Source organism: Podarcis melisellensis, assembly GCF_964234715.1.
Source record: "Podarcis melisellensis genome assembly, chromosome: 1".
NCBI classification, from domain to species: Eukaryota; Metazoa; Chordata; class Lepidosauria; order Squamata; family Lacertidae; genus Podarcis; species Podarcis melisellensis.
Genome location: NC_138528.1, coordinates 94,963,032 through 94,990,055, shown reverse-complemented (window position 1 = coordinate 94,990,055; position 27,024 = coordinate 94,963,032). Strand labels below are relative to the sequence as shown.

At 38.5% G+C, this 27,024-nt stretch overlaps 1 protein-coding gene across 11 annotated transcripts in view; it reads left to right on the top strand.

Annotated features, from left to right (window-relative positions):
- NCKAP5 (NCK associated protein 5) overlaps positions 1–27,024 on the top strand; it is a 617,165-nt gene that overhangs the window by 399,269 nt on the left and 190,872 nt on the right. For 9 of the 11 annotated variants that reach the window (XM_081921458.1, XM_081921453.1, XM_081921455.1 and 6 more), the window contains one exon: positions 16,654–16,744. In XM_081921458.1, the coding sequence (XP_081777584.1) occupies positions 16,654–16,744 (91 nt within the window). Of the gene's footprint in view, positions 1–13,812; positions 13,982–14,772; positions 14,812–16,653; positions 16,745–27,024 lie in introns of those variants that run through there. The other 2 variants (XM_081921460.1, XM_081921451.1) reach the window with 2 other exon arrangements.

Here is a 27,024-nt window from a genome sequence, read left to right as displayed (position 1 = left end):
AGAGCTTGTTTAGCCATACTGAACTACTTCAGATTATCACATCTCAGTTTAGTAAACTAAAATTTTATTGTGCATATAGCTCCTTTACTCCTCCCTTCTCAGTATATCATAATTAAACTAGGAAGTCTTCAATAAACCATAGCAACTTATTATATCTGTCTTGGAAAAGTATGGTTACCATGTTTGGAACAAGACAGGATTTTAAACCAACTTCAGATGAGAGCATGGACTACTGAGACCAACCTATACCAATCTAGGAACCAGCGTAACATGGGTATCAGCGCTCCTAGCCATAGAAGCTCCTTGAAACTCCAGCAAGAAATTGGAATCCAGGAGTAGTCCCATACGATGAACCTGCCGCTTAAGGGGGAATACAACTCAGATAACAGGTTGTACCCCTGGGTACCACCCAACCACAGGACCTCTGTCTTATCAGGATTCAGCCTCAATTTATTAGCCTTAATCCAGCCCATCACTGTTTCCAGACACCAGTCCAACACCTTCACAGCCTCTCCTGGTAGCAATGAAATGGAGAGATAAGAGTTGGAGAGACTACAGTGGAACTTACTTGATTTTGCCCAGGCATACTTGCTGCTGGCTGGCCACCACCCTCTTGATCATCTTGCCAAGGAAAAGAATATTAGATACTGGATGGTAGTTTTCTAAAATGTATGGGAGCAGCATTGCCTCCTCTTTCAAAGCCCTTCACAATATAACCACTCCCCACACCCATCCAGTCATTCCTCTCATGCTAGATTTTATCAGGCATGATGAGCAAGGATCAAGAGGGCACATTGGCCCCAATGCCACAAATATCCTTCACAAATCTCTTACAACAGGTTATTTATTGACTGATCTGTCTGACCAACCAGTTTACTATTTTACAGCTCTGCTAGGTTAGGGCTGGAGGGGGTTGTTTCTGAGCTGATTTTGTATGAAAACAATAAGCAATCCTGTCAGTGGCCTCTACCCTCTTACTCTTCCATTGGGAAAGTCGGGCCTTGGCAGCAGCAGCCATGTAATTGGGAAATTCCCTTGGAGCCTTCAGAAATCTAATGGATTTGCTTTTCATTGTTAATATTCAAATGATCTATATTCATGTATTTTTGATAAATAAGAACGTGTAGCAATTCAGAAAAGTGTTCATTATGCACAAATAATTTTACAAGACAATTTGAAGCCCAGAGAGAGCATCCGTATTGATCTGAAAGACTTATTTACAATTATGTATTTACTTCAGTGTGAATTATTCTTGTGAGCTGGCATTTAAACTTGCGCTCAGGAGAGAAATTGCCTGCAGAAGTTGTTTCACCCAACAGTGAGCAATGCAAAAATTCTATGTTTAATTTTATTTAAATTTCAATGTATAATACTGCATGTGCGGCCCTACGTGAGAACCTAGATAAGATGATGTACCGTTGGTACCTGACTCCGGCAAAAATAGGGAGGATGTACAGAACAGCAGATAATACTTGCTGGAGGTGTAAAGATAGAGTAGGGACTTTCCTCCATATTTGGTGGACCTGTGAGGAGGTGAAGGGTTTCTGGGGACAAATCTACGAAGAGTTAAAAAATTTTTTGAAGTATAACTTCCCCAAGAAACCCGAAGCTTTCCTCTTAGGGATGATTGGGGAGGAAATAAAAAAGACGGACCAGACGTTTTTTCAATACGCCACTGCTGCAGCGAGGATTCTAATAGCAAAAAAATGGAAATCCTCTGAAGTACCCACAATGGGAGAGTGGCAGGTGAAACTCTTTCAATACCTGGAATTGGTGAGACTTACACAATATATTAGGCGGGACAACTCCGTTAAAAAGAAAGAGGATTGGACTAAATTTGTAAGATATCTTGAGAATAATCTTGGATTTAACAATTTAACAGTAGACGATGCTTAACTCCTATGACATGTAAAGATAAAATATAAATAACTGAAGAAGAATTATGTAGAATATTTAATCTAAAGCTGAGGTAAATGGAAGTCAATTGTTTTGTAAGGGTATGAATGGAAATCCTTTTCTTTTTTTTCCTATTATGTTTATTTGTATGTAATTTTTTTTGTTTTCTTTTTTCTTCTTTTGCTTATTGTTCTTTTTTTATTCCTTTCTCTTATTGTTCGGTTTTCTTGTTCTTTGTTAGGTAATCTGTTTTCTTTGTATGTGGTATTTTGTATGTTTGTAATAAATAATAATAAAAAATAAATAAATTTCAATGTATAATAGCAGTATTTTTTCAGACTGAGCTCAACACACTGCATAGAATAGGTTCTCTTGAAATCAGTGTCTTATTTCAACTTCAGAACCACCTTGCCAAAGCATGTATGTGTATGTCTGTGCACACACAGTCAGGGCTTCCCCCTTAGTTTTCATTTTAGCAGCTCTAGTATAAAACTGCTGCACTTACAAGTACTAAAATGCACTTTGGGAGTTATAGGTGTTTGGGCAAAAATTAATGGGATAAACTGACTCTACGAGAGAGAGATCCAGTTACCACATTAGTGAATTTTAGCATTGTAGTCAGAGTGTTTAGATTTGGAGCTGAAGAAGTAGAATCACCATACCAAAGAATTACTGAAGCATACAATATGCTGTAGGAATGTAGAAAAGATTGTATGGAAAGGGATTAGGTTTGCTTGGATTATAGACTTGACATGTGTGACAGTTGCTGTTCTTCAACAGAAAGTAAGATAATTTTGGTTCACAGCAAGTTTCTGGCAGACCATGCATGTAGTTCCTTTATTTCATTCTAGTCCTGACATTATACATTGAAAATACGGTTTTTCACATTAGAAAAGGAAACGGAAACCAAATTATGATGTTAATTAGGAGTGAAAAAAAGTTATTTGGAAATAATCTTGTCTTACTTTCAAATCGCTCTTTTTTCTATTCCAAATAAGCTTCTCATAAATGTCTGTTCAGCTATTAGTTTCCCAAAGTTGACATATAAAGCAACACAGTGGCATCCTCAGAAACTACTACAGCTCAGGTGCCTCAACTGAGCCTACCACCGACGCATTCACTTGACCCTCCAACAGGCACTGTTCCAAGGCACTGCAGGAAATTAAATTGTGGGTTGGCACTGGATCACAGTGCTGCTGCAACTTCCGCCGCCACCACAAATCAGCACCACCAAATAAACTTCCCCTAGGCAAAGGATTGGCTTTTTAACTAGTTTGCCTATACTGAGAAGTGTTCACAGATTCTGCTTCAGTAGTGAATTCTATTCTGTCTTCCTCAGTCAATGCATTCTTGGAGCAGAACACAATTTTGTTGTTATTTGAGAACCCATTTATTTTAAACTGCTGATGAATGACTTCTAAACTGTAGCCATGCTTTACTGAATGGAAATTCCAGGAAGAAAGATTCATCATCATAAAGAACATGTAAAAATGTAAGAAGAGGCATGTTAGATCAAACCAAGGATCCATCTAGTCCAGAATCCTAATTTAAGCTGATGTCAGCCAGACGCATTGAGGCTAATAACTATTGATATACCTATCATTCACAAAGACAATATTTATTTTGAGTTTAATCAATATAAAGTCTGCAATGTAAGAATTTCTATATACGTATTAAAATAAAAAAGAATCTGCCCACCTCTTCAGCTAAGAACATAAAAGTTGGTTGGTTAAAAAAAGGTTGGCCAACATAAAAGGTTGCATAAAAGGTTGGTTAGCATAAACCAATGTTCATTAGTGTTCAAAGTTCCCTTAGCATAGGTATGGGCATCCTGTGTCTCTACAGATGTTGCTGGACTACAACTACCACCTCCAGCCATGAGCCATGCTGACTAAAGATGATGGGAGTTGTAGTCAAACAGCATCTGGAGGACCACAGGTTCTCTACCTCTGCTTTAGCACAATTTAGTAAATAGCACCCCGTGATTCAAACAGTAAAAAGGTGATATTCTGCTATTATCTTCACATACCTCAAGACTAGTAACAAAGTCCTAAGACGGCCATAAGTTAGATTAAGTCTTGTGCCAGTAATTAAAGGACTAGAATTTACGACTTCACAGTCTCTTTTCTAATCATTATAATTATAATTTCTGAACAGAGAATATAAAACAAAATAAATTGAAGGAGAGCAAATTAGCAGTGAACCTCCATATTTGAAGAGTTTATACGAAACAGTGAATGAAACAGCTGTGTGTTAATATTCAGCTGCTGCCATGGACTTCAGGGATAGGATTCAACTAATGAGTCTTGTTAGTGGAAACCCGGCAAAAAGGGCTTCCACTTTGCAACAGGACTTTCCCCTCGCCCTCCCTAAATGGTTCGGTATGTGTATGTTGGGAGAATTCCTGAAACAGTGTTCAGGTGGAGGATAGGGCAGATCAATCCATTTGGCAACGATTCCCTTACCCTGATGTTCAAATCTTCCTCAAGTCTTCAAATGTTTTTAAGAATTTAATTTAATTTAATATTTTGCTTTGCATAGAAAAGAAATAGTAGATCACATATAACGTTGTGATGTGGATATCAGTATATGAGATTCTCTGCCATTCTATAAATTGTGTTCTCCTTGGTTTACCTATTTTGCTGATGCATAACTTGTCGGATGCTGCTGCTTTTAGAGGGATATCTGTTCTCCTCCCTCTCCTCCTAAAAGTCTGTTAAGGCTGTTCCTGGGAACAGTAATTATAGATGTAAGCAAGTGTACAGATTGAGTGATGGCTGTGATAGTGGAAAAAAACTGAGCAAGCAGGGTAGATAACATTTGAACTTAATTGGGCATTATCTTCTTAAAATTAGGTTCCAGTATTTATTTTACTCCTTGCACAAGCTTATGTAGTATAGTGACCAATAGTAGCCCAATTTGAAGCCATTTACAAAAGCCTACTGTAGATCTGTTAAAGCTGTGTGAAAAGAACACACAGAGAAGCTGAACAATGTGCACACCACCGTCTGTTACAACCCAGCTTTCCTGCATTGAACAGGTGCTTCAGCTCTTTGTGCTCAATGCAGGAAGGTCTGGGGTGGAACAAACAAGAATGTGGATAATGGTGGCTGCCCCCACCTTTGCCATTTCCACTTTTGGAATAATTCCTGAATAGGGCTTGAGTTTCAGTGTGCTGGATCACTGAATATTAAAACTATTAATAAACAATGCCAGTTCACATTTACTAGATTATCTTATAGGTGAATCAGTTATGATTAATAAAATAGTGCCTGCCACTTGAGAGAAGAGGCTTACCGATGATTTTCTGGAGCCTTGTGGTAGTGATTATGCAAACCAAGGGTTCGTAATTTAAAAATAAAATTAAAAATAACGGGAGCAAACAGCCTTTCCTGCCAGCAAAATGGTGCAAATTATTTGTAAGCAAAAAATAAATTCACCTTCAGGTAAGCATTTTAGAGACCCCTGCTATGTGTGCAGTATTAAAAACATATGGCTTTTAAAAAATAAATAAATCCTGTTTTCCTTCAGTCACATCATATCACAACTTAACAGGATAATGTTCAAATAGTACATTATTTAGACACTTTGGAGTACATTTTCAAAGGTTAGCATGGGGTTTTAGCCACAGGATTCCCATTAAGCTCAATGGGAGCTTTATAGCTAAAAACCCACACAGTGGCTTGAAAATGTACCTCTGACTGTGTTGAAGATAGATGTTGAGTACAAGTGGCGGAGGCAGGGGAAAATAAGGGGTGGTGTGACTCTTACTATAGGACTACCATTATGTCTCACCCCTCCTTCACCTTGGCTTTTCTTACAAGTCATCCTCTGTGGTTTCTCTGCCCTTTATTCCCACCTTTTATTGGGGAGGAAATGTACTGGAATAAAATGTTTTGGTGCATGAGCAGCGACTGCCTTCTTTCATTTTGTCCTGTTACGTTGCTAGAACCCTGTCCTATGATGCTATATCTTCTTTGTCTTCTTAAAAATGCCCTCTCCTTTCAACTCTTATCTTCTCCAGTCCACACATATTCTCATTCCTGCCTCCTTAAAATTCTTACATTTGTTCTATTGTTTGAAGTTTACGTCTCTCTTACTCTGTGGCAGCCATTTTCAAATTGTGTTTACAGGAATCCTAGGGTTCCTCAGAAGTTTATCAGAGGTTTATCAGCTATTATATAAGCAATGAGAAATGAGCTTTCCTGAAATGTGAATGGCTTTTCAGCATTACCAAACTTCGCCTGTGTTGTACAGTGTTGATAGCATTCCAGCCTTCACTCTCTTTCCCTCTATGCACACGCTTGTAGAACTTTTGTTCTTCCTATACAGACAATACACACATTTAACTTGCACAATTTCAGGATGGAGATGCTCTCATTAGATCTTGCTCACAGTTTCAAGTGGACAGTGTGGAAATACTCTCATAAGATGTTGTGGGAAGTCATATTGTCTCGTGAGAGTTCTATAAGTGTGTGCATAGAGGGATGTAATTTCAGCAGAAAACTAAAACTTAAGATAACATCCATTTTAAGAGCAGTTGTAGGTTGCACTGTGTTAAGTAAAATACATTTGTTGTATACTTCAACTCATTTGTGGCAGCTAAAAGTCAGAGCAAGGAAGTTGTAGCACAATTGACACATGCAGAGATAGAAAAGGCCTGTTCTCTCTAGAAGCAGGAAAGAACTTCCAGGGTGGGAATCTGGGAGAAGAAATGGAAGCTCCCAGGTGAGAGCTGGGAAGGTCCATTTCCCTTTGGGTGAAATATGGGTTAAGATCTATCTCTGATAAAGGTCTCTGTATTTTACTTCTCTCTCTCTCCCTCCCCCCCCCCATTTCTTTGTTTTCTCTCGCTCTTTCTTTCTTCTTTCTTCTCTATTTTTATTTAGATTAGTTTGCTTTTTATTGTGTTCTATGCTGACAACTTTCAGTAAAAATTCAGATTAAAAAAGAAAAGAAAAGAAGACCATCTCCAAATGTGGCATAAATATAATGGTTCCCAAACTTTTTTTTACTTATAGACCACTAGAAAATTGCAGACAGTCTTGGTGGACCACTTAATGATTTTTCTCTGTGTTATAGCAATTGTAATTCCATAGAGTTCAAACTGTAATAAACACAAAACAAGGAGTAAAAGAAACAATAAAAATACAATTAAAAATCAATATGAATATCCAATGCAATGAACCGTCGCCAATCACAAATCCATAGACACACCTGAATGAACCACAGTTTAGGAACCCCTGCTGTGCAACATCTGGAAAAGAATGCATAAAAATTCCAAGTATGTTTAAATGAGAGAAAAAGAATATCAAGTATATACACTATATACACTGGTGGAAATATGAAAATCCACATGATTTCTTCATTGGCGCACATCGTTTTTCAACTTTGAAAAGATGAGCTCTCTGGGAAATTCTCGTAAATGATCACAGAATAGTTCATTTTAAAATGGAAATGAAGGCACAGGTTAATGCAATTCTTTTTTTTCTTTTTCTTACAAACTTACTGGAATTTGAATAACACCATTATATAAGATACGTTACATACTCTGGGAAAAGATCACACTTTTTTGGTAATTGTAATCTGAATTGGAGGTATAAAGGCAAGGCATCTCAGCTGGAATTCCAGTAGTGCATTTCAGTGTGCAAGCTGCAGAGGGTATACAAGCTGTGACTAATTTAAATTTAATACAGAAGACCTAATTTAATAGAAACTGATCTGGAGGATCAATGGGATGCTTATACAATTACAAAGTTGTGCTTCAAGGTCTAGTTTGTTTACCAGATGAAAAACTCTAGAAGAATAAAACGACTGGTACTACCTGTAATAGATAGGCCTCATCATCATCAATAATAATAATAATAATAATTAATTTTATTATATTAATTGGATTTCTTATCCATTCTTCACCATAAGGATTCAACGCATGTTGCAACAATGTAAAAACACTACTAAATCAGTTGAAAACAATTTACAATCCAGAGAATAGGGATATAGAGGAGCATACAGTGGTGCCCCGCAAGACGAACGCCTCGCAAGACGGAAAACCCGCTAGACGAAAGGGTTTTCCATATTGGAGGCACTTTGCAAAACGAATTTCCCTATGGGGTTGCTTCGCAAGACGAAAAAATATTGCGAGTCCCCGCGGGTTTTTCCGCTTTCCCCCCTTTTCCTAAGCCGCTAAGCCGCTTAACAGCTGATCGCTAGAAGCCGCTAGACCGCTGTAGCGCTAATCCGCTAAGCTGTCAATGTGCTTGCTTCGCAAGACGAAAAAACCGCTAGATGAAGAGAATCACGGAACGGATTCTTTTCGTCTTGCGAGGCACCACTGTACATATCTATTTGTGTGGGCAGATAGATAGATAGATAGATAGATAGATAGATAGATAGATTTCAAATGGAACTGAATCATATGGGAAAAGTGAAGGTGATAGTCAGATTAAAGGAACGTAGAAATTGAGTCAGTCCTGTAGCTCCTGTGGACAAACCTGACATAATAAGTTGGGACAGTGCTTTTTTTCTAGACAAATAGGTGCCGGTACTATTCATGAAGTTGTTACAGTAAGTGCCACACTTTTTAACAGCAAAAAAAGATGTGCCAGTACTGCATATCCTTGAGCATCCCCTGAAAAAAGCACTGAGTTTGGACCCAAATGCTATGAAGAAAGCAGTGGAACATATCCAATTGACGATTGTATAAATCACTTTTTTATTTATTTTATTGATGTCATTGGATTGATCCAAAGAGCCACTTGTGTGGACAGAAGGCATATTGATGGAGAAGGTCTCCAATTTCCACCAGTGCCTGAGCCTCTTATCCCATGTTGCTTTTTGGAATAGGTTTTTGGCTTCAGTGAAAATAACTATTCAAGAAAATCCCACTGCACAACCCTACATGCAGTTCTTGGACCTGAGTTGGGCAGAACCAAAATACAACTCTATTTATATTCACTTGTACATCAGTGATTTTCAATAGGAGTGAAAAAGGGAAGTGAAATTTCAGAGAAAGTTATGTAAACAATTATTCTATAATATAATATAAATATAAAAATATAATATAATAATAATAATAATAATATAATATAAAACAATTTTGTTATGCGTGCCTAAGACAATGTTTGGTCTTCATGCCTTTTACATTTCCCCTTCTTCAATTTTGCAGTTAGTCTCCTTGTTTTGTATCTATTGAAATATGCGACAATAATTTTTTATTTTAAACAAAGTTCCAAGAAGGCTACTGGAAGTGGCAGCAGTCTTTGCTGCTGCTAACTCAAGACGGAATATCAATTACTCAATCAAAATAAAATGATTGTTTAATTGATATTCCATCTTGAGTTGGCAGGAGCAAATACTTCAATCCAAGTATTCTGTTTTCATTAGACTTTGAGCACCATGACATTTAAAAAAATAAAATATTACTCATAGAATCTTAGACTCAAATTATTTATAAGTAGTTGTGCTCTGTCTGTTTTTTGTGAATAAATACAAGAAAAACTATTATCATATCCTATACTTTGTTCTCCATGTTTCTGCAATTTGTATACCGTATTTTTTGCACCATAACACTCACTTTTTTTCCTCCTAAAAGGTAAGAGGAAATGTCTGTGTGTGTTATGGAGGGAATGCCTACGGGTGGCATGCCTACGGATTTTCCTCCTCTAAAAACTACGTGCGTGTTATGGTCGGGTGCGTGTTACAGAGCGAAAAATACAGTACCTCCTGGAATTCTAGAATTAGTCAATATGATAACTTAATTAATTGTGGATATACTTTCATTGTCTTATTCTCAATTGCTGAGTAATAGAAGATCTGTTGTATCATTTTAAAGATACAACTGCTGCCTAACAGGACACAGATAATTAAGCCCATAGAGATGGTTGCTCACCAAGCTGTCCAATTTTGTTGTGTGGTTAGATAGTTCAAATGAGGCTCTCCCCCCCCTCTCTCTCTCTGTAGCTCTCTCCTATTACCTCCCTATTCTTGATTTACCTTATCAGTTGCCTGGATTTTCAGACCACTAATATAATGGTGACATCAAAATGACAACACTATCCTCATTACCCCAGAAATTTCCTTATTTATCCAGCCCTGCTTCTTCAGCTGCCTGTCTGATAAATTCAATATAGATTCTTCATTGCCATCTCAGACTCAATATGATTCCTTGTCTTTGCCCTCTCTTACGTTCTCAGCACTGCACTCATCTGGGCACATATTCCTTCTGTATTTACATTTGCCTCCATCTCTTCTTCTCCTGCTCCTCCCTTCATTGCTTTCCATGTGCAAGGGTTTTGATGGTAAGTTTATTGGTGCTTGGACTTGCTTTTCTCTTGGTCGTTTGTGAAACACCACACACGGTTATTGGTACTGTGTAGATAACGTTTACAATAATATTTTCTCGTTGTGTATCTGCAACAAAACTTAGCTCAAGTGCAGATGTTTCTTCTGTATACATTGTGTTACATAAAACTGTCTTCTGTGAATTATATCAAAAGGAAGACAGTGAAGGAGAGTCCCTCATTATTTTCCTATCGTCTTTCAACTTGGCCCTTAAGACTTAGCTGTTTCTGGATTTAATTAGAAACATGAAACCTTCTGTCACCTCCCACCCTATTGGTTTTCTCCTCATTTCTACCCTCCCCGCAGGCCTGCACAGTTACAGTTTTTATTCTTTCAGGACTCGTAGGAAATGCTTGCACAATACCAGATAGATATTCACATGTGACCATGGCACATGAGTCTTTTATGCTTTGGATGCACATACTTCACTTGGAAGGTCAGAGAGTTTTGCCACACCTAATTATTAATTGAACAGGTTAGAATGAGTCATATTAAATGAGGGAGAGGGTGCTTTTTTTCTTAACTGATCTTGTGTAGTTTTGTAAAGTTCCTTAATTTGAAACTTTATTTTATGTTCACATGACTCCATACTTTTGAAGTAACTATTTATTTGCCAACACTTAAAAACTGATGCTGTAGTCAGTGAGGCATCATTCCCCCCCCCCCCAAACTGTTCTTCACTCCATTTGCAAGTTTACAAACCATAGTAGTAATTAACTATGGTCAAATTACATTTGTCAGATAAATGAACAAAGTAGAATTAGTGATGGATCATCCTTGCCTCTTTTATTGTGTTTGCTCACATTACCAATTTGCAAAATTCAATAATTCACAATGAACTTCCTGGTAATATGTGTGAATTAAAGATGTTCTTTTATACTACTATTCACAGGGGTGCCATAGAGATTAATTGAGGGCAAATCTGTCATCAGCTACATGTACCACTTCTATTGCCTTTGGTTGTCTGAATGTCTCACTAAAGGAGAATTTATCCTTCATTTCGGAAGCACTTTGAAATTCTTCTATTTAAAAGGAAAGAAATATCAATAGAGTTTGTGGGGGGATAGAGAACAGATCCTGAAGTCTGTTTGTCTGTCTGCCGTGGACAAAACTTGGCCCAGTTCAGAAAACACTCATTCTAATACCCTCATCCATATATGACCACAATATTATTTTGCCACTGATTTGATATTTTAATTGATTTCTGTGACGGTTTTCTATACAGATTTGTTTTATAACGTGTTTAAGTTTTGAACAGATGGGTAAACATATAAGAAATCTCCCCCCCCCCTTTAAAGGCAGTACGTTGTATGTGTTCTAAGGACTGTCTTGGCACTTAATGGTCTATGAATAATACCAATTTGTGAGGATGATCCAAGTTCAAATGAGTGCTAATTGCATTCTGTTCTACTTTTCTTCCACCTGATCACTTTATTTAGTTCTTTCTGCACAGCTTCCATTACCCTTCATTATATGTCCTATGGCAGCACTACAACCTGCTTCAATTCTGGTTTTATGTTTATTCTGCTTTGTTACTTATGGATATTACAAAAATGTTCTTTTGCAGACTTGATTGTACTAGTGCTATTGTAGGAGTTTGGGGGATGCCTATTGAACCAAAATCCTCAGGTTTCAGTAATTACATTTGTGAAACCATACACTGTGGACAAAACCCTAACAAAACATAAATTTTACACCACCTCCAGGATCTCCAGAGGATGGTCTGAAGGAACATCTCCTGCAGTGATGGGACTGTAGCTTAGTGGTAGAGCACATCCTTGCCATCTTTTCTTACAAGTATCCAGTAACAGGTGATATAAAAGACCTTCTCTTCTTTAAACACAGGAGACCCGCTGCAAGTCAGAGTAGACAATTTTGATTTAGATCGATAAATAGTCTGATCCAGTTTCTCTCAATAAAATTTGCAAAAAATAATAATCTAATGCTTTACTTTTTGTCCATACCCTATGTGCATGTCTGCCCAAATGAGCACAACATCTTACAGCATTTAAACTAATATCTTTCTACATTGCTGAATCAGCATTAAAGATAATCCAACCTCTACAGATGCTTTCAATAAAAATAACTACAACAAAGCCTACATTTAGTTTTCTGTTATAGCAACACTTCCTAATAGCTGGATTAGTTTTTCACACTGTCTCTAGAAATTGTTGTTTTGCCATAAGGTGGGATCTGATCTGTACATTCAACAAAGAACAGTCTAGTTCGAGGCTACAATCGATCTCTGAAAAGACATTAAAGAAAATGAGTTTCTGAGGTGTTGTGGTTGTTTTTGTAATAGTGAGCAAAACTCACAATTTGCTGTTGTCAAAAACTTGTAACATGCAATACTGTTCTGAGAGTTAGTGCCATACACTTATTTAACTTGGTGTTTTACAAATGGGTTCTTGGCTTCAATCTAGAATATTGATTCAAGAGTTTATAATAACCTAAAACAATTACTACCTGTTCTTTCTTGCAAATGCAATTTCAGATTAAAACAAATCTGGATGCATCATGCAATCACTAAAATCAAGACACATAGTTAAAACCAGCCAGTTAAAATAGAGATAAGCACTGGTGTTTATTATTTGTACATGGATATCTGCATTGAAGGGGGTTAGACTATATCACGCTTGGGATCCAACTCTACTGTTTTGTGATTCTATGACCTATGTTTCTGCTATCACTTGAATCAGGGATGAGAAACCCGTGGCCTTCTAGATATTGATGAACTACATTTGCCATTATCCCTGATGACTAGCTAATTGAGAGTCCGACAATAGATAGAGATCCCAGTTTCTCAACCCTTGACTTCTATTAATGGAAATAAAGGAAGCTTCATGTCTACATAAAATGATGTACAGATGTTAGTGGCTCCAACACTGAAATTTGTGGGGCCAACAATGGGTTTGCAGCCAGGCTGTACTTACATGAAGGTATGATTCATGTGAATGCTATGCATACTTACATAATGGCACCAGCACTTTTTGGAGCTAATTCCATACCTCTGTTTGTCAGAACAGCTTTCGTTTGGATTTGCCAGCTCAAATAAATAATGTTTCACCAGCAGTGCTGGTGCCAGGCTATTTTGCACTCTAGGCAAGCCTAACTACTTGCACACGCACCCCCCCAAAAAAAAGAAAATTGGTAACTTCAATTTTCAAAAGCAAATGTCTGGCAGAAAAAAAATGAAAAACACAAAACTTCAAACTGCTAAAATTATTGTAAATTGCAAGAATAAGTAACATAACCCTCATTGCACTTCAAAAATAATAAATTTCTTCATAAAATAAAAGCAAAATATTATCAGAACTTTATAACAAAAACTAATCTGTATAAAGCTGTGCCCCTCAAAGGTCATTACTGTGCCCCTCGGTCTGTACGGCTGCTTGCTTGGCCTCATAATAGCGTTAGCCATGTCAGTGTGACAGAAAGCTCAGCTAGGCCAGAGTTTGTTGGTGCAGTGCAGTGGAATTCCACCAGGGGGCTGGGCCGGGGCTTCTCTCTGATTAGCTGTGGGTACAGCTGGCCAAGGGCAGGTGGAGACAGCACTTTTGGAGGGAAAAAGGAAAGGCATTTGGAGGGTTTGGTTCTGGTCAGGAGGATAGCTCCTGAGCTTTGTGTGTAAAATCCACTCTTGAGGAAAACATGTAGAGATTGAAAGACAGTGATGGGTGTCTTTTAAGAGTATTCAGACAAGAGAAAAGCAGGAAGCTGAACTGGAGACAGGAAAAGTGGAAGTGTGAGGAAACACTCTTACTTGGGCCTCATTTCAGTCAGAAAGGGAGTGAGTTTCTGGAAACAGCAGTATTCCCAACCAGTTAGGAGGGGTGTGGTAATCCCCTGGATCCTGTTATATTATTAGAGGAGCCTCAGGATTGTGATTTATAGAAGGATTGGAAACTAACAGAAATCACCACCTTGTTTAAGAACCAAAGTATTAAGATGTGACACCAATAAGTTTAAGGAACTGAAGTGCAGTTTATCATCTTGTTTCCAAGCCTATAATGTCCACTGAATTTAACATAAATAAGTTTACTGAAATACTTTTATCTCCTGACACATCCTTAGTTTTACAAAAATAAACCCTTTCACTGTTTAACTCCCGTAAGTTTCCAAGAGTCAAAGTTTTCTGCATAAAAAACAAAACACAGTAGTTAAGAGGGGCTTTGCCTCAGTCAGCTACAAGCTTGATAAGGTTAAGGTGCTACCATGCTTGAACTGACTCTTGTTTTAATGTGCCTTTTAAGCCTCTACAATAGTATTACTGTGCTATTGGAAAATCAGCATATAATTATGTTTTAATACAAGTTTGTGAAGCCACATGCAGAAGTATGCTCCATGGTATTTTATTTTATTTTATTTTATTTTATGGAGGGTATATTAGGGAAGAAAAAGATTTGGAATGAGAAAGGGCTCTGAATAAAGTCAAGATATAAAACACAAATGATTCCAATCTGCTGCTGAGAAACTGTTCTCCTGTCTGAACTGAAGATGATACTTGGTTTATTTTTGTTCACATTTGGTCAACAGATGGTATAACTGTACTAGCTGCATTCGGGCGGATGAAAAGTATGCATATCGTAAATAATGATTATACTAAAAATAACAATTTCCACTGGACATCTGATTAGAATGAATTTCTTGCAATGGGAAGCAGGATAAATGTCAATTTAATGTAAAGCACTAAACAAATTCAAATGTTATCAAAAGTAACTATATTTAATTCTGACTGGTATGATAGATGAGGCCTAAATTCCCAAAGAATATTGCATGCTGGAAATAAGCAGTGGAAGGCCATTACTTTAGTGTGCTACTTGTGAGCAGCAGAACTCTTCTGTCTCTAGAATAGAAAGGGTGATTGGTCTTACCTGAAGTGTAGATTTGATAGGTTCTGAGGACACGAATGGACCCTGGTCTGACCCAGCAATGTGATTCCAAGGTTTTTGTCACTTAAAAAAAACCTTCAAATTCTATTTCAAAGGAGATTGTGACTAAACATTAGGAAAAACTTTCTGAAAGTAAGAGATATTTGACAGTGGAAGATGGTGGACACTCCTTTAGTGGAGGTTTTTTTTAACAGATGTTGGACGACCATCTGCCAGGGCTTATTTGGTTGTGATTCCCGCATTGCAAGGAGTTGGACCAGATGACCCTTGGGTTCCCTCTCAACTTTTTGATTCTGTTCTCTGTATTGGCAGCCAGAGTACAAGTAGAGTACTAAACAGAGCATCGGGTTTCAATCAGGAACCCTCAATTCAGTGCCTTGTTCAGCTCGCCAGTGCTTATTTGTGTTTATGGAGTCATAGTGAAAAAAACTTTGTTGTCCTAATGATAGATGGCACTGGCCCTGTATGATAGGGTTACTCAGGAATATTGAGCATTTAGGAGCATCGTTTTATGCTTTGCCACAAAAATGCCCCTGAAACTACCAGAATCTTTTATAAATAATATTTTTGCATTAGTGGGTGGGGTGGAGGCATTTACCTAACCTCTTGGTGGGTGAGTTGCTGCTCAGTGGGTGGAAGAGGGGACAGGTGAGGCAGTGGGGAGGGCGGCATGTTGCATGTACACCAGCAGGATAGCCAGAGTGCAGCTGCATTTGCCTTGCCCCTGCACCCCCCCCCGGTAGGTAATAGTGATTCTTCACTAGGAGGTCAAGTGAGCACCTCTGCCCCACTACACCCTTCATAGAACAGCTGCTATAATTATGGCTTTCTATTTTTTAATATGTTTCTCAACTTGAGCGAGGTGATTGGTTGTACAAAAGAACTACAGTGGTACCTCGGGTTAAGTACTTAATTCGTTCCGGAGATCCATTCTTAACCTGAAACTGTTCTTAACCTGAAACACTACTTTAGCTAACGGGGCCTGCCGCCCTACTGGAGCACGATTTCTGTTCTCATCCTGAAGCAAAGTTCTTAACCTGAGGTACTATTTCTGGGTTAGCGGAGTCTGTAACCTGAAGTGTATGTAACCTGAAGCTTATGTAACCCGAGGTACCACTGTACATCCCACGGCTCATAACTTCAGGTGGAATCCGTCTGGTGTCCTTGCACTCATGATTGAGCTTTTGAAGAAGGGAGGATGGTTACTTTTTGACACTATTCCCTTCCCTCTGAGTAGCCCCATGCTGCTTCCCACCAGGTTCTTGAGGATTTCCCAATGGTCTGGAGCTGCTTTCCATTAGTGGGCACCACTGTTGGATAGGGGGTGAAGCATATTGATGATAAAAATAAAGAAAAATGCTGTATTTGTTTCATATTTTGCATGATATGTGCCTGCATATGTACATTCACAGACATGAAACAATATGTTCTTCCTTTGACTGAAAAACAGTACTTTAAATGATCCCTCTACAATGAGATTATTTATTACAAATTCTATCCCTTCTCCCCCACCCCTTGTCCATAGAATGGAAGAAACGGTGAGAAATCTACTGCAACGTCAAGGATCACCAGAGGCAAACAGCGAAAAACCTGTTACTGTAATAAAAGCTTATCAGGTAATACTGATATCAGTAAGCTCAATTGTCCACTTATGGTAACTGATATAATAATTGGATAGTATAATGTGTGTGGGGTTGGAGGCAGATGATTTAGGCTTTGATACAAAGTTTCATCTTCAGATGTTTGTCAAAAATATATTTGAGGCAGAAAGTACCCTTTATGAAGACTAGCCACAAAGTGTGAACTAAGTGAGAAAGAGGCAAGGTGTTGGCCATGGGAACCACAGAAGTGTATTAAAGCACAGCCGAGGAAGAGGTGATTAAAAGTGACGCTTAGAACTGTTACCTCTCTGAAAGGCTGTTTCTCAGAGCTATCAGAAGTCATGATTTTTTGAGACTGCATGACAAGGAAAGGGAAAGGCAATTTCGACATTTGGAGAATAGAGAGAGAAAGAGGGAAGAGAAGGCAGACAGATGGGGAAAGTATGCATGGAGACAGAGGGGAATTAACGTGACGGCTGGGCAAAGACAGGAGGTAGCTGTGAAGAACTCTTCAGCGCTTTCACGTGAACATGTATTTAAGTTTATTAATATCTCTGTGTGTGAAGTGCATGCATGCAGACGTTCATGGGGATGTGGGGCTTGCGGCATATGCATGCAATTTATACATGGGGCGGCTTCTTAAAATGATTCAGAAATTTCAGCTGGTGCAAAATTTTGTGGCCACATTGTTCACCAGAACAAGCAGTATCCTGATTTGGATGTTACCAGTTCATAGATAACAATGGCCAGGCTACCCTGGTCCAGAAACTGCCACAGCTATCTTGCCAGCTGAAGCTGACAGAAAGTATTCCTAGTCACCTGGGCCTGTAGCAACAAACAGTAGCACTCCCAGACTACAGACTTTCTGTTTCAAAGGTAGTACACCACCATCCAAAGCAGGTTTGCATTTTATGGGTATGAGTAAGCATGTTGATTATGCATATGTGTATATGTGTAGAGAACACTAGTTCTAGTATGTATGTATATGCAAATAGATAGTGTGTAGTTTGCAAGTGTTTATAAGGACCATGTGCACACAAGTGGATGTATAAATAGTCATATGTGCAGAGCAGAAGTACGTATAAGAAAGTATGCAGAAAGCCTGGAATGCTCCCTTGTTGCCCTTCATCATAACACCAGTGGAGAAGCAATAGTGGATATTTCAGCCGATAATCATAATCATCATTTATTTGTATGCCACCTTTCCATAGTAAACCATGTTCATGGTGGCATACGACATTTTTTTTTTTTTTACAAAAGCCCTTAAGCATCCTCAGCAGCATGTATTTCCTGATTCACAGCAAGATCATTTCTGTTACCTTCAGCAGTAACAGTTGATGCTATAAGGAGGTGGCCAAAGGTGGACCTCCCTCTCTTCTCACAGTGAAAGATATCTGCTATCTTTTGTAGCTCCTGGAAGGCTGTTTGCAGGATCTTAGGATTGTACTGTCATTTTAATTAAGTGTCAGTGCTGCCTTTTAGAAGTTGCATAATGTTTCTTATCAGTGCCATAATGAAGGACATTAGTAAAATGCACCTCTAAGTTAAATTATGATGACTAGTTTTCCAATTTGTTTTTGATCAAGTGTTATAGGAAGAAATGAGGAAACGCAGGGTGTTTGTTTTGAATATGGCTCTCAGCAAGAGCTGATGAAACTATTCTATATTACCTCACACCATGCTAAGTTAGTTTTACTGTGTGCAGCCTGTTCAAATTAGTATTTGAGTAGTCATAAAAGGTACTTCTTTGCAATAAACACTTTTGATCTATTGACCACCAGCTGCATATTTGTTTTTTGCTTCTCAAACCTAATTATTGTTCTGGGATATATAAAACTGAGTTCTTATTACAATATCAATATCCCTGACTCTAGAATAAATATTGCTGCTAATGAACTTTAAATGTTGCACGGTAGTCATGTCAGTGGAATAGTAATCAGATGTGCACGGAAACATGCGTGTGTTATCATTGTTTTGTTAGGCCTTGTCAAGAGTTCTTCTTTAAAAATAGGAAGTTTTGAGGACTTGCTTGTGGTAACTACATAAGTTTATAAACTACGCTTTTGCCATATACATTAATTTTTGAGTCATGGGCACAAATAATATAACGCTCAGTTACTCCTGGATTGACTTTGTATAGCACTGTAACTAAGAGCAAAGTTACCTGAATATGGAGAGATTAAATACAGCATGTTGTACATTTTCTATATATTGATTACATTTTGTGGAGCTCATCTAGCATTGTCCAAGCTTGGCACTTGGGTACGAGCTGGACTATAGGTGGTGTTCAACTAAGGGTTGTTCACATTAGACACATTAAATTAATGAGCATTACTAAGTTAGGTCCATTAGTTTCTATAGGTCTACTCTGAGTGAAACTTGGTTGAATTACCCCCCTAGTGTTCCTGAGTTGTGGTCAAGGAGGGAGTGGAATGTGGATCCCTAATTACCTGGTGAGTCAGGATAAGATGATGTGTCTTCCAGTACTGGGCCTGGTGCAGATGTCACTGACTGTAACGGGTTCCTGAAGGCAAGGCACCATTGCATCTGCTGCATGTAAAGACAAGTAATATACACATAGGCTCTTCACAACTACTGCTCAGTGGCAACATGCCAGTGGCACATAGTCTTTTGCAGTCTATGTTACTTCTATCCTTAAGACTGGGCTAGTCCATGTATCACTTTAAGTTAGAGTAAAGCATTTATAGATGAGCATGCAGCATGGTGCATGAGGCTTAGAATCACTCTCCCCTGCTTCTTTTGCTGCCACATTGCAAGGAGCCAAGCCATGGTTTCAAGGTGAATGTGCAGCATGCTGGTCCATGGGACTAAAATCAGGGTTGCTTCATTCTTCCCCCACTCCTTCCATGGCTTAACTTCATATCTGAAAATGGGCATGGATTTGTTTCCACCAAAGGAACCAGAAGTGTTAAGCAAATAACAAACGTTAGTAACAGCTCATGGTGCTTAGGAGAAAAGCAAAACAGGTGTCCAGGTTCAGATTCAGGTAATGGCTTAGGTTCTGGCAGTGCAGGGGAAGCAAGGGAGGAGCATAGTGGTTGTAATGTTAGCTTGCTGCACCAGTAAGTTGTGCATTCATTTTAAAACCATAGTTAAGCTTAACTAGGCCACTAAGTATAGAAGCTAAGCTTTGAAAACTGGAATTAAAGTTTTGCTTCTGAAAATGTTTGGCAGCGCATCAGGTGCTTTTGCTGAGGTATTCTTCTCAGGCAAAGCTAAAGCTATAGAGGGAGCAGCAACTGAGCATTAGTTTCCTCCCCCGCCCCTAGCACCTACTGCTTATGATTTCATGGCTATAGTTTTCAACTTCATTTCGAAGCTCTTTCTGGTGCAAACAATTCCTTGTTCCAGTGCATATCTCCCCTGTGATCTTGGACAAGCCATACAATTTCTGCCTCTTTGTAACTTATTTCCCTATCTTGAAAAGAAAGACAATATTATTTCACACCTCTCAGAATAGAAAAAAGGGTACCTTCATTGGTGTCTGTGCAAATATATTCATGGCAGGGTCTTTGATGTTCCATTATGAACTTGAAAAGTGGCTCTGCTCACAGAGGTTTGATGCAGTATGCAAAATTTTCTGATTAAAAATGAGGCAGCTTCAAGTGAAAATTAAATCTTAAAAAGGTAAATGAGCTTGCTTTCAGTTTTGAATTAAATAAATATTCACATTTAATATGCAAAACACATGGAAACAAAAGCTGTTCATTTGGCACCTCTCTGCTTCATATTTATAGTTGATTTTAAGCATCAGGACTGGTGTTGGATAGAAGATAAAATAATAGTTTTATCTTTTCACATAAATATGCAAGGAGAATGTATGTAACTAGGAATTGAATGAGGCTGTAAGTAGTATTGTTAGGAAATTATTTATTTATTAAATATCAATAGTGTTCTTCACCTGAGGATCATAGGGCAGTTTACATTATAAAAAATAAAAATAAAAATGCACAACATAGTAACGAAAAGAACCAACCAGCGCCCTTCCCAACCCCAGTTTAAAAGGCCATAGATTCCTTAATCAGCCTGGGAGAACCTGCTTCTTTCTGCTTCTTGTGAACAGAAGCAGAAAAGGCAACACCAAAATGTTGCACATCTTGCTCAGGTTTCCCACCCACTATTCTGACTTGTTGCTGATGGTAGTAAGAAATAGAAAGGAAGCAAACACAGTGTAATTACTAGGCCTGTTCTCAGGATGATAGATGAAGAATAGAAGAAGATTATTTTATGCTCAGGCTTTCAGAATCTCCCACAAAGGGGCTGTCTTTCCAGAAGAGAGGAGTTTGGCTTAGGGAACAGAGCAGAGTCGGCCCTGAAAGTAGAAATGACGAGTTATGGCACTGGCATAAAATTGGAATCCAAACTTTGTGCTGAATGAAAGAAGTCAAAACTAGAGAACCAAACTTCTAGAAGAAAAAAAGCATAGTTGACCTACCAGGTTGCTTTGTCTGTAGTTTTCTTCCTTCTGAAGTCTTTTTACAGATAAACAATGCTTTGACTCCATTGCAGAATGCCTCCTCTTAGTGATCATTCACTGACATGCACCAGGCCTCATCACTGCTGCTATTGATGGCACACATGATGCTCTCATGCCTGAGCCTTCATTTAGGTGGCCATTGTGTTTTGTTTTGTTTCTGTTTTCATGTTGTCTTAATAGTTCTTTGCTAATTACATAAGCACAAAATACAATGATGGTACTTCCATTGATGTGAGTAATTATTTCCTGCAGAAAAAAGGACAGCACTAGGAAACAGACTGTTCCTGGGGCCATTGGTCATGTAAATGCTCATTATAGCTGCATTTGAAGGGGTGATCTAGAGAAGTGTTTTTCACTATCAGCATTAATAAGAGCTGTTCCCTGTTTAACAGATTTAATTAACATTAGTATTGAACTTTTCTAAATATTTCATTTTACTCTGTTGCTTCCTTTTAGTCAAAGTACCTCTTAGGACTGAACGTTTTTCAACAGAAATAAATGTTGCTGATGGATGGAAGAGGCAATAAAAGCATCGTCAGAAAATTTATTAATGTAGCTCTGCAGAGCTGTTCAATAAGGATGATACCCTGCAATATTTAGAAGTAGTTTGAGTGAAGACTAATGTGAAGTAGATTTAGATTGATATGCCACTGGTTGTAGGTTCATATTAGAGACATAAAGAAAACACTTTGTTCTCTTATCCATCACAGGCGTTTAATCTAGGAGATTTTACTGCTCACTCTGTGTATACTTTGTAAGTCAAATGCAGAGATGAAAAAGAGGAGTTTTATGTGTTCTTGCCTGACAGCAGTAATGTTAAACTGTGAACAATTTAGACTGTTTCTCTCAAACCTTCTGATTTATCTAAATCCTTTTCTTTTGCTTCAAATTTTCAGCAGCTTGTGTTGAGCAAAAACAGTTAGCTATACAAGAAAACATTATTCTTGCATCTGTGATAGGTTGTCTAAAGCAAACACATATTGTGTTCTGCTCTGTTGCCATAAGAATGTGAAGGGAATAGTAATAATAATAGTGAAAGGAAGTCAGTGGTGTCTACATGCAGGTTTCAGAATAGGTAAGTAAAATCAGTACTTTTATACTGTGGACTTTTATACTGTGAATTCTGATTTTCTTTCCAAGTTAGCTAGTGCTCATAACTAGTTTAGCATTTTAATAACAACATACTATTTAGCCCTGGATAATAGTGTTAGCAGTCTGAAAGGTTTTCCTTTAATAAGGAGAAAAGGTTACAATTTTAAGTTCACTCAGAAAATAGAAACATGGAGGGTGCAGAAACCTCCTCATCATATACTCTGCAAAGAACTGAACTGAAGACAGCCCTGAAATTCACCAGAGGTTCCAATGCATAGCTTGGATTGGAGTGCATAAAATGTATTTCTTCACTTCAAGTGTTCCTGATATGGAATAGTAAGAAGGGAGATAAAAAGTCCACATGCTAAAAATTCAGGAGGCATATCAGAATATCTCAGGTTGAAAAATCTGTACAAGGCCATAACAAACTAATCTAAGCAATGCCTAAGGACAATAAGACCTTTGGAACAAAACAGATGATTCTGCGAATAAAATAAGACTTGAGAATTAGTAGCAAACTGCTAAAGCCTCCAGGTATATTAGGGGAATAGCTATAGCTCCATGGGTAGAGCTGATTCACACCTCTCCATCTCTTGGCAGAGTTGGGAAAAGACTGCTGTCTAAAAATCTGAAAGCCACTGCCAGTCATTGTCTGCCAAGTTTGGGGAACATTTTTCAACCTGTGGGCCATATTCCCCCATGAGCAGCCTTCAGACGGCCACATGCCAGTGGTGGGCAGGGGTCCAAGGCAAAATGTGGATTGTGCAGGAACTGTGGCTCTTGGTTTTGTTTAGTATCTTACATTCCAGTCACAAAACAGAGGTTTCTATACATGTGCATCCACCCAGGCAAGTAAGAGATATTAGCACAGTTCAATGGACATTACAGCCAGGCAAATCAACTAAATGAGGGCACAGAGCAGGACCAGTGAGAGGGGTAGCCTGGGGAGAGGGGTGTTGCCAGGGAAGAGGTTACTCACCTCTGATGTAGGCAGTGTTGAGCTAGATGGGCCAACATTTCAGTGTAAGAAGAAGAAGAGTTTGGATTTGATATCCCGCTTTATCACTACCCTAAGGAGTCTCAAAGCGGCTAACAATCTCCTTTTCCCTTCCTCCCCCACAACAAACACTCTGTGAGGTGAGTGGGGCTGAGAGACTTCAGAGAAGTGTGACTAGCCCAAGGTCACCCAGCAGCTGCATGTGGAGCAGGAGGAAATCAAACCCAATTCACCAGCTTACTAGCCTGCTGCTCTTAACACTACACCACACTGGCTAAGACAGTTCCCTACATTACCTATGTGGGCTTTGTCTTTACAGCAATATGAGAATTCCTCACAATGAAATAGCATGATTATTACAGACACACTGGCAACTCATCTCATGCATTCCTCATCTACCCACCAAATAAATCATGGGCAGGATCCTATGAGAGAGAAAGCTAACTATAGAGTAAGCCTTCATAGAAAATGAAGTCCCATGCTTTTCACGCAGGGGTACAATACCAGACAGTCTGCTGGCTTTGCTTGCTACTGAGAACTTTGTGTTGTGTTTCAGCTTTGGGGTTTCGTCTTCGCTCCCCACTTTCTCACAGCATGATTTTTGAATATGCTCTTATTATTTCTTCTCCCTACACTCCGTCTAACCTCATGAACTTTTTATGAGTCAATAACAGAGATATATTCCTCAGAAGATCTTTTGAAAGGATTGGTGATTTGATTTTGATTTTATTACTTCTTTTCCACTTTTCCAACAACAAACGTTGAGCTCAAAGCAGCTCATAACAGCAGCAATAGCACTGTAAATCAACATAATATTTAAACAGACTTGCATGTAAATAAAACAAATTCCTCAAACAATTATTATACAATTCAATGCAAGCTCATAGTGATTCAAACTATCAGAAAAAGAGTTGCTGAGCATCATATTCTCTCTTTAAAGGCGTGTCTTCATGCAGAGCAACAGCGTGATCCCAGTAAGATCTTTCATCGTTTTTAGTCTTTTTCACCCCAAGAGAAATAAATCACTTCTATGTTACTTTTGGAGAGTGGGTCAACAGGTTCCACAAAAGATACAGATTGTCTTTGATGTCTTGTCTCCTAGTGGTATTCTTAAGATATCTCATTTTCACTGTCCCTTCTGAGGAGTACACCGGCCTCAGCTTCTATTTCTCATAACAGGGGAACAAGGCCGAGGCAAAGAGCCCAGAGCCCCATAGCTCTTGCCCTTTGGCTCATGCCAGAAGGCCCACACGTCTGGCAAGAACCAAGCTTTAAAGTATCTGAAGAGGAGAACAGATAACTCCAATCAGATTAGCAGGCTCCAGGTGGAAACACGCTACAGCCTCCCAACAAACTCTTCCCCCTTGATAACCCCAATGCCTACATAGGCTGCTTATTAAAAATCAATACTTCACTCCAATGCTTTTGTTTTTCTTACATTTCTCTCCTATTTTCAATCCTTATTATTCCTTTGCCTTGTATTTTGTTGACATGTCCTTCATTTACCATTAAGTTCTTTTTCTCCCCATATCTGTCTTCACTTCCTTGGCTATATACTTTATTTTCTCTTATATATTATTTTTGGACCTAAACTCCTCTTAATTTCCCTATTATCCATCTCACAGTCCCACCTTTGAAGATGCTGCTGAATGCACCACTAGTTTTTCCTAGGGCACAGCCATTCCTTAATCATCTCAGATCAAGTTATGTCCTTTTGATCACCAATCCCTCAGACTCCCCTGCCCCCCAGCAACTGCTGATGGGATTAAACCATTTTATGAAAAGGACCAAGTTAGGAGTCAGGTGTAGGCATGAACCATTGGTGACATGCACCACCAACCCTAGCTTAAAGGTTCAGAAAGAGTGAAGATCTTAGAGAAGGAACACTGCTCAGTGGTAGAGCATATGCAAAAGGTCCCAGGATAAATCCCTGGTGTTTCAAGGTAGAGCTGCAAAGGACTTCAGCTTGAAACCTTGGAAAGTCACTGCCATTCAGTACAGGCAAGTCTAAGCTAGGTGGACCAATGGCCCAGTTTGAAGTGCCACTATGGCACTTCAAGCTAAGCTGCATTGGAAGTGTGTGGCTGCTGAGGAGCTAACAGGGTTAGGACTAGGACAAAGTAGCATGTAGGCCTTATAAAAAGATAGCGCACAGTGGAAGAGAATAAACATGCTTCTTGTCCTTTTTAGCTATTTAGATACCAGCTGGCAGTGGCCTTTAAAATAGCCTTGATTCAATTGCGTCGTACCCCCACCCGAAAACCTTTTCAGTTTTTGATATAAACTGCTTGCTCCTCCACCGTGATAGAAAAGGGACGGTACAAATTGTAGCCATCTGGTACTGAATAATGAAGCGTTGTAAGTTAATAAAGAAGGGCAAGCTTTTAAAATGTGCAAATCTGTGCAGAGTTGAAAATAGATATACAGAAAATGCATTGCACAGTTGTCTGTCAGGAATAGGTTGCCCCTTACAGGTGCTCAAAAGATTCAGTGATGTGGTAACAAACTTCCATTCCTGATCTAGTTTCTTCCTAAATCCCTTTCCTCATCTTTGTTCACACTATCAGTAGAGGATATTTCACGAAGAAAAAAACTTTAAACCTTTCTATTTCATTGTGCTTTTTTTATTAATTGCAGTTGGTATAATTAATTAAGTGCTGCTGCTCAGTTTTAAGGGGGTGTAAGATAATTTTAATGAGATTGTGTTAATGGTGATTATTGTATTTGTTATGAATTCCTATTTGCTGCTTTGAAAGGGGCTATTATACTCTAAAAGATTGGCATGTAAATCTTGTAAATAAATAGTGACTGCAAATGAACACCAATGAGAACTACAAAATTAGGTTGTTCATAGAACTATATCCCTCGTTGTAATGAAAGAGTGATACCCTCCTTTCAATGTGATTATCCTTTTCTTCAGAAAATGGGAATATCATAATGTTATAATTTAGTATTAAAGGACCAAATAATATTTGGCTTAGGTGGAGGAAGATCAGTGCTCTGGAGTTTATAACAGTCAAAAGAAATCCCTGAACTATTTCAATTTGGGCCTGAAATAGTGACATTTCAGAATTTAACAGTAACTTGGAGCTTTACACTAATTTACAATTTATGACTTGGCCTTGGCCTGTTTTGATAAATATGTTTGCTTTTGCTTTTTTGTTTTGTTTCTTTGGTCTGCATGGTAGATTATCCATATGACTTAAGAATGGCATGGACTTCTAAAACAACAGAAGGTTGGGGCAGAATTACAGTTCCAATTACTCTAAATGTAACAATCCTGTCAAATATGTTAAAGAGGAAATTTTCAAGATAGCCATGATTAAGTGGCATTGACTAGTGTAGCATCTTAAATAGTGTGACATTAACTGTCTCAGAAGCTGTCTTTGGTTAAGATGAAAGGCTGACACTAAGTGTCTATTATTTGATTGACATTCAAATGCTAATAATCAGAATAATTCAGTGGTGACCAATCCTTTTTACTAAGTGTGCCATAAGTCAAATCAAAAACTACATTACACCATGTGTTATAGTCTTCAGTGCATTGAGATGGTTTTGTCTTTAATTGATGAGCCAGAAGTACATGTCACAGTGAAGGCCATGGGCTCTCCTATTAATTAGGATTTTGTCAGAGAGACCAGTTATATACAGGTGGACAATATGTTCTCCTACAAAATTTATCCCCATGGAAACTTCATCCTGCTGCAG